This window comes from Haemaphysalis longicornis, unplaced genomic scaffold (genome assembly GCF_048455015.1).
Source record: "Haemaphysalis longicornis isolate Haplotype H1 unplaced genomic scaffold, Haemaphysalis longicornis Haplotype H1 scaffold_2, whole genome shotgun sequence".
In the NCBI taxonomy this organism is placed as follows: Eukaryota; Metazoa; Arthropoda; class Arachnida; order Ixodida; family Ixodidae; genus Haemaphysalis; species Haemaphysalis longicornis.
The window spans coordinates 263247259-263256678 of record NW_027526295.1 but is presented as its reverse complement, the minus strand read 5'-3'; the positions used below and the strand labels follow the sequence as shown (position 1 = coordinate 263256678).

At 45.3% G+C, this 9420-nt stretch overlaps 1 protein-coding gene across 2 annotated transcripts in view; it reads left to right on the top strand.

The window, feature by feature from the left end:
* Nucleotides 1–18: 18 nt before the first annotated feature.
* The window catches only part of Fur2 (furin-like protease 2), a 70703-nt gene continuing 61301 nt past the window's right edge, over nucleotides 19–9420 (top strand). Inside the window, exons 1-2 of one of the 2 annotated variants that reach the window (XM_077700463.1) lie at nucleotides 19–624; nucleotides 8717–8821. In XM_077700463.1, coding sequence (XP_077556589.1) covers nucleotides 421–624; nucleotides 8717–8821 — 309 coding nt within the window. In that variant the 5' untranslated portion in view covers nucleotides 19–420. The remainder of the gene's footprint in view (nucleotides 625–8716; nucleotides 8822–9420) is intronic. The other variant, XM_077700462.1, reaches the window with a different exon arrangement.

Genomic DNA, 9420 nt, shown 5'->3' with positions numbered 1-9420 from the left:
AGGCGCCGGCGGAAGAATTTTCCGCATTTGTTGGCGGAGAGGCGCGCGAACTGCGTTTGTTTTCGTTCGTATGCGTAGTTTCATTCATTCCCGAGCTGTGTCGCGGCGATCGCGTGCTGGATTGGCGAAAAAAAAAGTACACAAAAAGGGGAAAAAATTTCGTCGATGCTGCTTCAAACGTGAGAAGACTGCCCTGTCCGTGGGGGCTGTGCCGATGTGCGGCGATAGCGAGGCAGTTGGACGCAGAATGGTATATTCGGACTGAATTCATGTCTCGGCACGGCCGGAGCAAAATTGACGGGACCCCGGGTTTCGAGCTGCGAGAGCGCAAAAATTGTCCGATAACGTGAGCCCGCTCGAGTGCCGTCGCCACGGAGACGGGAACACGTCCGAGCATCCTTCGAGGCGAGACCTGCGACGATGGCCCTGCACAGGACGACCGTTTTTCGGCTCAGGACAGGTGTGCCGTGTGTGTGGCTGGCCGCGTTTATCTGCCTGCTGGATCGGACCGAGGCCTCCTCCAAGGGGCCCGTTTACACAGACCGAATCGCCGTCGAGATACACGGTGGTCCCGAGGAGGCAGACCGTGTCGCTCTTCGCTATGGGTTTATCAACGAAGGCCAGGTAAGCACCCGTTCGCACGCGTGCGCGGCAATCGTCTGCCGTTTCGCAACGCTGGCCACTATTCACGCTACTTCGCTCGAGCGGCCCCGTGTGCGCTGCGCTGCCAGGGCGTCTGCTCACGGACCATCAACGCAAATCTCGGGAGCATGGCCGTAAACATTGGCGCATATGCCCAGCTCGTTTGACTGGTTTCTCCCGAAGCTCGAGCTTTTCCTCGTCCGATGGACAACGTAATAAGCGTGGGGGGACCATGTGCGTGTTTCCTGATTGCGTGAATTCCATCCCGGACCTAAAATGAAACCGCGTACACGGTGCCGTACGAGAAAGCAAAGAAAGGAAGAAAAGCAAAGTAGGGACAGGTTTCTAGCGGCTAGAACACGTCGTGATTCAGCCGCCGCAGTGCCGCTTGCGCTGAAGTGGCCGACGATAAGAAACCGATGGTTCCTGTTGTTGACCGAACATCTTCAAGCATCCCTATCGGACGACTTTCCTCGATAGGTAAAGCAGCCGCGGCTGTGCTTACACGGCAACTGCGCGGACTGAGAATTGGGAACGCTGGCGCAGTAGTTTGTTCCATTTTCAACGGTGCAGCTGAACCGCCTTGAATAACGATTCGCGCGGCGTGCAATGAAAAATTAGTTTCGATGCTGTGTTCGCACTGACGTCAGCTGTATTTTTAGGAGGTCAGCCTACGTGAGTGACGTGCGGGCTGAAAGCGCGCGCGCCACTTGACAGTTAGTTGCGCGCTTGGCATTGAATTGAGGCGCGCGCGTCAACTACTCGGGTAGTTCTTTGAAGGAAAATTGTTAAGTGCTACCTGTTGCGGCACCCCGCCGGGCGACGGCCAAATGAGGCGCATTCACTTTCCGGACGCTTGAATGGAAGCGTCACCGCCTACATGTCGTCGCGCAGTTGCTCCTTTTCCCCTTAATATTTGTCGTAGCTTTGTGTGTAACGTTTTCAGTTTTTTGGTCACCTAATGACTTGACTCCTCTGCATCAAAGTTGTCAGAAGATGCAATAATAATTCTATAAGATTGTAATACGAAAGTCGTAAACAAGAATAGTAATATCATAATAAAGAATTGCATAATAGAAAATCTGTCATGTACGTGTTGCTGTCGTAATTTAATTCGGAGACAAAATCATTCAGTCGCAAGATAATAAACTCTGTGGTGGGTGTAGATCCCTGCAAACAATAAAAAAAGAACACGAATGGGCCATGTTTGTGGTGCTTAAGTGACCTGAACACTAAAATGGACACATTTCAGATGTAACCACATGGAACAATTTATGCGAGCAACACAACCACCATAACTCAATAGTTAAAGTTGGCTATAGTGGGGCACGTGACAGTGACAGTAATCGGTTACACTGCATAGTACACTGACACCAGGGATTTATTTATTTATTTATTTATTCAAGATACCCTCATGGCCCCAGGGGCATTACTGAGGGGAGTGGTACATGAGCAGTACAACACACAAAAAAAGGACAAACGTAAGACAAATTCGCATCGCGTTTACAAGGCAAAGGAAAAAAGATAGTAATACAACCAAAAACCTGTAAGCGTGTTCATACTCGTAATGAAACACGTACCAAAAACAAATACGACATGACAATCACAAAGTGTAAATGCTATTGTCAACAGATGACCCATGAAAAAGAATTACAAGACAAAGTACACTAACGCAATATATGACATATTGTACATAGAATGAAATACTTCACTCAGCTGATGGAATACAGGTCATTCAAACGTCTTTTGAATTCGTCAAAATCGTTGATAAGCGCAATTGATGCTGGCAGGTGGTTCCACTCTGACGCTGTGTTGGGAATAAATGAATTGGAATATGCAGCAGTGCGACAGCGCGGAATGCCAACCTTGCGAGAATGATCAATGCGTCGGGAAATGTAAGTGGGAGCGTTTAGGAGTGCATTTTTTAAGTCTGTGTTGTGGTGATAAATTTTAAAGAATAGGCAAAGACGTGCTACCCTTCGCCGCAATGCAAGATTGGGTAGTGATAATGTGTTTTTCATTGCGGTGACACTAGCTAGACGGTTATAGTTACCAGAAATAAAACGAGCTGCACGGTTCTGAACCGCTTCAAGTGCTTCCGTTAGCAATTTGGTGTGTGGGTCCCAAATTGGTGCGGCATACTCAAGTTTAGACCTGACTAATGAATTATACAGAAGAAGCTTCACGGGCGGCGTTGCAGCTTTGAAATTGCGTTTCAAATAACCTAACATGCGGTTAGCATTTGAGATAATGTACGTTACATGTTTATTCCAGGTGAGATTAGAAGTTAAGAGTACACCAAGATATTTGTAGCAGGTAACAACCGATAGTGTAGTACTGTGAATGTTATAGGCGGGAGCAACTGACGCAGCTCGACGCGAAAACCGCATAACTTTGCATTTAGTTGGGTTAAGACTCATTTTCCATTTAGTGCACCAATCCAAGATGTGGTCAAGATCGGCCTGTAGTAATACGGTGTGATTAGTAGTTTTGACTTCTCGGTAAATTACGCAGTCATCAGCAAAAAGTTTAATTGAGGAGGTAATAGAATTAGGTAAATCATTAATATAAACTAGAAACAGTAGAGGTCCTAATACCGATCCTTGGGGAACTCCTGATGTAACAGATATAGAAGAAGAACAGTGATCGTTAGCAAAGACATACTGGGAGCGATTAGTAAGGAAGTATTCTATCCATATTAGTATGTTAGCGTCAATATTCAAGGCTTTCAATTTGGTTAGAAGCAAGTTATGTGGTACTTTATCGAAAGCTTTATCGATCTGTGGTACTTTATCGATCGGTACTTTATCGATCTGTTGCTGTCGCTCAATATGGCATAAAATTTGGCTGTGCATGCATGCACACGTACATACAACAAATTTTTTTCATGAACCTGGCCATAGGCCATATTTGATGATAAAAAAATCATTCGTCTTTAGCTGCGACTTGGCTTTTGGACGGTGCCTGTAAAAGGCCAGCAGCAACTGGTGCACTGAATTGTGTAGTGCACATTCAAATTCTTAAGGCATCATATAAAGAATCGTCTTTCGAGAAGAATGGATGCTTATAAAATGTACACCATCCAGGATACTGCCCATGATCCTGCCACAAAGGGCATGTGAAAGAGCATGATTTTGGCACATGTCAAAGTACCACAGGGGGTCTAAATTAGTGGGCAGATTTTCATTGTGGCAGACCTCATAGGCCAAGGGGTTCTGGCAACAAGACAATCTGGGCACCTTAAGAAGGACCACCTCCTCTCCTCCTGAAAAATTTTGTAAATGCAATCAATATTTCAACAAGGCTTTTGGCATATCACAAGAGCACATAATTATATGCTCTTCTATTCTTTTTTCCTGAGACATTTGCAGCACTGTGGAAGGTAGCGCTATGCTGGCTGTTGATGGTGACAGTCCTGATAATGCATGCATGAGCAAAAACAATGGCTAGTTCAAAGTGTCGATAAGCTAGGGTACTTAGATGCGTGGGCACTCCACCGCTGGATCAGTGGGGACCTTTGTTTCAAGTTCCCCCCTATATTTAATCCAGCCATGTGCCCTTAGTATGCTGAAATTGCCAGAGCTACTGATGCCCTTCATGACGTGAAATGTTGACAATCAGTGTTAACACTGCATTTGACTTCAGGAACATTTTCTGGCATGTCCGAAAGGTGTTATCACTTCAAATTTATTCTGTCAGAGTTGTTAGCCAAGTACACAAACGTGCACGGCTTTTCGCTTGTCTGACGCTGAAAATACCATGCGCTGTAGCAGCACTTGTCGCACAGCTCTGTCTGGTGGTATGCGATGGCAAGGTTTTGTATTCTCTTTGTTGTGGCTTTTCAGCTGAGGATCACTCGTAACATCTTTGGATACTGATCAAAAATGATGTCAAGAAGTGGGAGAAAATTCTCAGTCATGAAATGCATCAGTTTACTTTCCATTTCAATAAGATGTGTTTGCCGTTCTCAGCAATGATGGCAGGCCTCATCAAGACAGCATGGTGTGAACAAGTTGGACACTCAAGCAGGATACGTGTGTATTCTAGCAAGTTGTGCACATGCCTTTTCATGAAGAGTATGAAAATGCAGTTAAACAAAAGAGGATATGACTTTTATTGCACGTAATCGTGCTGTGGTAATCGTGCCGACACAAAAACAGTGCTTTCCTTTACTCTAAGTGCATGAGAGAGGTGGCCAACGGCAGGGATCAGAATAAATGCATGGGGTGCCGATGAGTTCAGGTGGTTACAAACTTTACTGTGAAACTGAGCTTTCGTGGTTCGTAGAAAAGTTGTATGGGGTTCTGATGACAAAGTAAGCTAACGAATGCGCTTTTTCTTTTGCTGTGTTCAGAACTTCTTTCAGAACCACTTTAAGTGCTCCTCTCAATTGTAAAATGTATACTGTGCACAATGTGGTCACTTAGGTAATTTATTTTTGTTACATTTTAGGCATAAAATTACTTTAGGGCTGTCCAGCTCATCATTGAATTTCTTTTCATCTATGTGTGCGTACATTGACACCTTAAGCGTAAGTGCGGCGAGTTGCCCGTGAATGAATAGAAGCTGTGGACGATGGGATAGGAATGCAGGCTTCTTCTCTACCTCGCTGGTGTTCATGTTAGTTGGATTGTTCATTCACAAGTTTCTTTTTTGAAGTTCATGCATTCGAAAAATTTCACAGGGGCAAATGGTCAGCTGCAGTTTTTCTGCAAATGCAATGCCGGAATGCTTTCGTGGAGGTTGCGTTTTAAAATGAAAACGCGGGAGAACCTAATGCACAGCAAATATAGGAGAAAGAACAGTGAGGATGTATAGAAACAGTAATGATTGATTTTGCAGTGAAACAGAACAGCTGCTGGAGGAAACAGTAGAGCAGAGGCACAAAGTGCAACGAAAGGGAACTAAACCAGCTGGTTTACTCTACATTTGCTGCAGTGTAGCTGTCATGGTTTAAATTGATTTCCAGAATCTGCATTGTAAAAAAACTTTGTTGCTCTCTCATTCTTTAAAATCCCAGGAGCAGGGTGAATCTGATCAAATATTGCTCCAGCTCCAGCCTGCATTGTCATGACTGAGCTTAAAAATTGATTGTAATTTGCTCTAAGAAAGGAAGAATAGGGAAGTAGGTCTCAAAAGCACAAAATATGCTTTGGTCATGTTGTTGGGCCAGCTATAACAGGTTAATGGCACCCCTTGAATTGTTCATGGGGCACATTAAAAATTTGGGAAAGACGCGGGGGGGGGGGGGGGGACGGTCATGTCAGGTTGTCTTGGCTGGTTGAGGTGTCGGCGCCTTGCCAGACAGTTACTGGCCTCTATCTCCCCATCCCCCACTCCCTAACAATCACTTTCTTACTTATTCTTCTTCTTTCTTGTCTTAGAGCCATGGCCCATGTCATAAAAGGCAAGACTATTGAATGTATGGCTTGACTTTGGAGTCAAATTGATGCCCTTGAAGCAAAGTTGTTTTGTATATTCTTTCATCGCTACTGGTGCAGCATTAGGCAGTGTCAAATTGGTGTCAGTCAATGACCTCTTGCTGTAATGTTCTGACAGTGTCCTGTCCCTACAATTGCAGTCTTGCATAACCTCACGGTTTCTTGTACCACAAACTTCCTATAAAAAGGCCAGTAGGAAAGCCCAAAGAATGCACATGCTGCGTATGTGGCTTGCAGAAAACAGGCTGCAAATGTTTTCATCGCGACACATTCTTCATTAATGGTTGCTAATTGTTAAACGGGGGCTGCGTATTTAACAACAATGAAACTAGCATGGGATAGTGGAAACACTATGCTGGTCTCCACAATGTCTCCATGGACGTTATGCAAGTCTTTTCACTTTGAAAACCCTTGAGTAAACTGCGTGGCCCTCATCACCAATAAGTTTAGTGCAGGTCGCAGCACCATTAACGGGAAGATTGTAGTACTTTGTTTTATTGGAGAGGCCATGAAGACAAAATACGTATTTGGTTCATTAGAAATACTGCTTTGTTCTAATAACAATGACACCAATTTTATCGCTAACTTCAAACAAATAATCGAGATACTAAAGAAAGCATATGAAGCAGTGGTGACTTTCTGACATTTACAACCGCCGACCTTAGCCACTGCAATGGAACATGACTTGGTGATTGTAGAGGGGCTTCCGGTTCTGTTTTGTGGTGTCGCTTAAATGCAGAATTGTTTTTAATACACTGATAGCTATGTTTTTAGGCTGGTTACGTCACCCTGCCCATGTTGCGTCGCTGTAGTGTGAAATTTGAAAGTTTTCAAATTTCAAAGAGGTTAGAGAGAGAGAGAGAAATCACTTTATTTTCCAAGCAAGTTGGCTAGGAACGCGTGGTGGCTGCCGGCCGAAGGCTGGCGGCGACGGTGGCAGCTCGGTCAACCAGAAGTAGCTGCACCCCCGGTTGCGAGCTGCCCAGCGCGTCCTCCCACTGCTCGACGCTGGAGATGGGGGGGAGTGGGTTAAGAGGGCAGGCCCACATGGCGTGGGTTAGAGTGTCCAGGGAGTCACATAGGGGACAGTTGGGTGAAGGGAACTCAGAGGGATAGATCTTGTGGAGGAGGGACCGACTGGCGAGGGAGTTTGTCTGAAGGAGTCGCCATAGGCGCTCCTGATCGTTGGTGAGGGATGTGTGGGCAGGGGGATAGCGGCGGCGGGAGAGGCGGTAATGCTCCGTGACCTCTTGGTACGAGAGCAGTCGATCGCGGGCCGACCGAGCACCATGGTAGGGAGCAGGAGCGAGCCCAGCACGGCTGGTGAGTTCTCGTGCTGCTTTGTGGGCCGCCTCGTTGCCTCCCACCCCAGTGTGGGCCGGAGTCCAGACGATGTCGACTGGTTGATGAGGGGGATTTTGGAGAATAATTTTGAGTGCCGTAGCCGAAATGCTACCGCGAATGAAGTTTTGAACGGCCGTCTTCAAATCAGTGATTATAATGTGTGGTTGCGGCCTAGTGATAAGGGCCAGGGCTATTGCCGCCTCTTCCGCTGTTGCGGGGTAAGGTGTCCGTACGGTAAGGGAGGTGACGGGGGGAGAGTTGGGGTGAGTGACCACTGCGAGAGCAAATCCTTCCGCGTGTCGGTACTCCGCGGCGTCTACATACATGGTGGTGGGGGAGATGGGGTATTTCAAAGAGGTTAAAAAGCGTCTTTCTTCGCTGAAATGGAGCGTAGTGAGTTACCGAAGGCCAGTTCTTTCACACTGAGTAAAGTTGTATTTTATCTTAATGGCCCCTTTAACTTGATATCCTTCCGATAAGTTTGTTTCAGGTCTATATGAGGTATCTGAAATGAACCAGTGCAAAGTAGCTTTGCTAAACGGTTTTTCTGCCTTCAGCTTTCTTATTCACTTTGTATGCCGTTGGCTATGCCAGTGGTTCTCAAATGGGGGTCCGTGGGGGTATTCCAGGAATCCGCGAAGCCCTTTTGGAAACTCTTCTTCTCCAGCACCTCATCTTTTCTCCTTTTTGCCAAACCTTGGTGTCAAAATGGTGGCTTCGCTGCATGACATGTTTAAATTTTTTTGCGTAGCAGAAGTTTTACGTTGGCTTTTTGCAAAACACTCCAGGTATGCGGAAAAGCCAGACACACAAAATACAGCATGTAGGTGTTCCGGTGACTTTAAGCTGCAAGAGCAAATTGTTAGAGAATACTACACACATTGGTGTAAAATTCAGACACAAAAGGCGGGCATTGATAAGCATGTTGGAGACTTTAGCTGCACGTGCAAATTGTTCGACATTATGAAATGGATGAACATAGTCCGTCGTGGGGTCCCCCATCACTTTTGCAAGCCCGAAAGTGGTCCTTGACACACTCATGCTTGAGAACCACTGGGCTATTCAATCTGTGAGATGCCTTTGAAAGATGTGTAGGTATGTGAAGCAGCAGAGAACTTAGGATGATTATATTGTCTATATTTATTCCATTCAGAATACCCCTAACGGGCCTCTTGCAGGAGGGTACTTAGCCAAAATATGGCTAACATGTTTGCAGTGAATATTTGTGGAGTATTTCGCATCTCTTGTGGCTGTTAAGAGTGGTGCCTGCTTATGTCTTTTGTGTGCAGATTGGATCCCTCGAAAACTACTACTTGTTTCATCACCACGCAATACGCAAACGGTCCTTAGAGGCAAGCCACAGTCACCACGAAATTTTGCAGCAAGATGAACAGGTAAGGATTAGCGTCCTTGTAAATGATGATATCCCTCTGGTTGACCTTGTTGTCGCTCTATCCCGCTATCACTTTGACAGTAGCCCACATTGAAATACTGTGCTTCAGATTGGCAGCCAGATGGGATCCAACCTGATGTTGTTTCAACCTCATTCTGGTCTTTTGAGGGTAATTTCTTTTTTTTCTTTTTTCCTATCATTTGAAGGCAGTACCAAGAAGAGAGTTAGTTTCAGCCATGTGGATCTATGTGGTGCAGAACGATGAAAATACACTGCAATGTAATTGTACTACAATTTTGGTGCAGGGCAAAGATTTGGGTCAATTTTAACAAGGTTACCTTGCATCTTGGAAATGAAGTGTTGTATTGTGGATATATTGAGATTGCCTTGCCGTATTTATTGTTGATATTTATTGTTGAAACTAGAATGTTTGTTTCGTAAAGTCACATTTAGGTAAGGTAAATAGTTTTCTTCTGTAATTTATTTATTTATTTCAGGATACTGTCAATCCCGTGATGGGATTATTACAGGAGTGGTGTCACATTGTAAAAACAAACAATATAGGGGTACATAAGAGAGCTGCCCAACAGCAGGAATTGC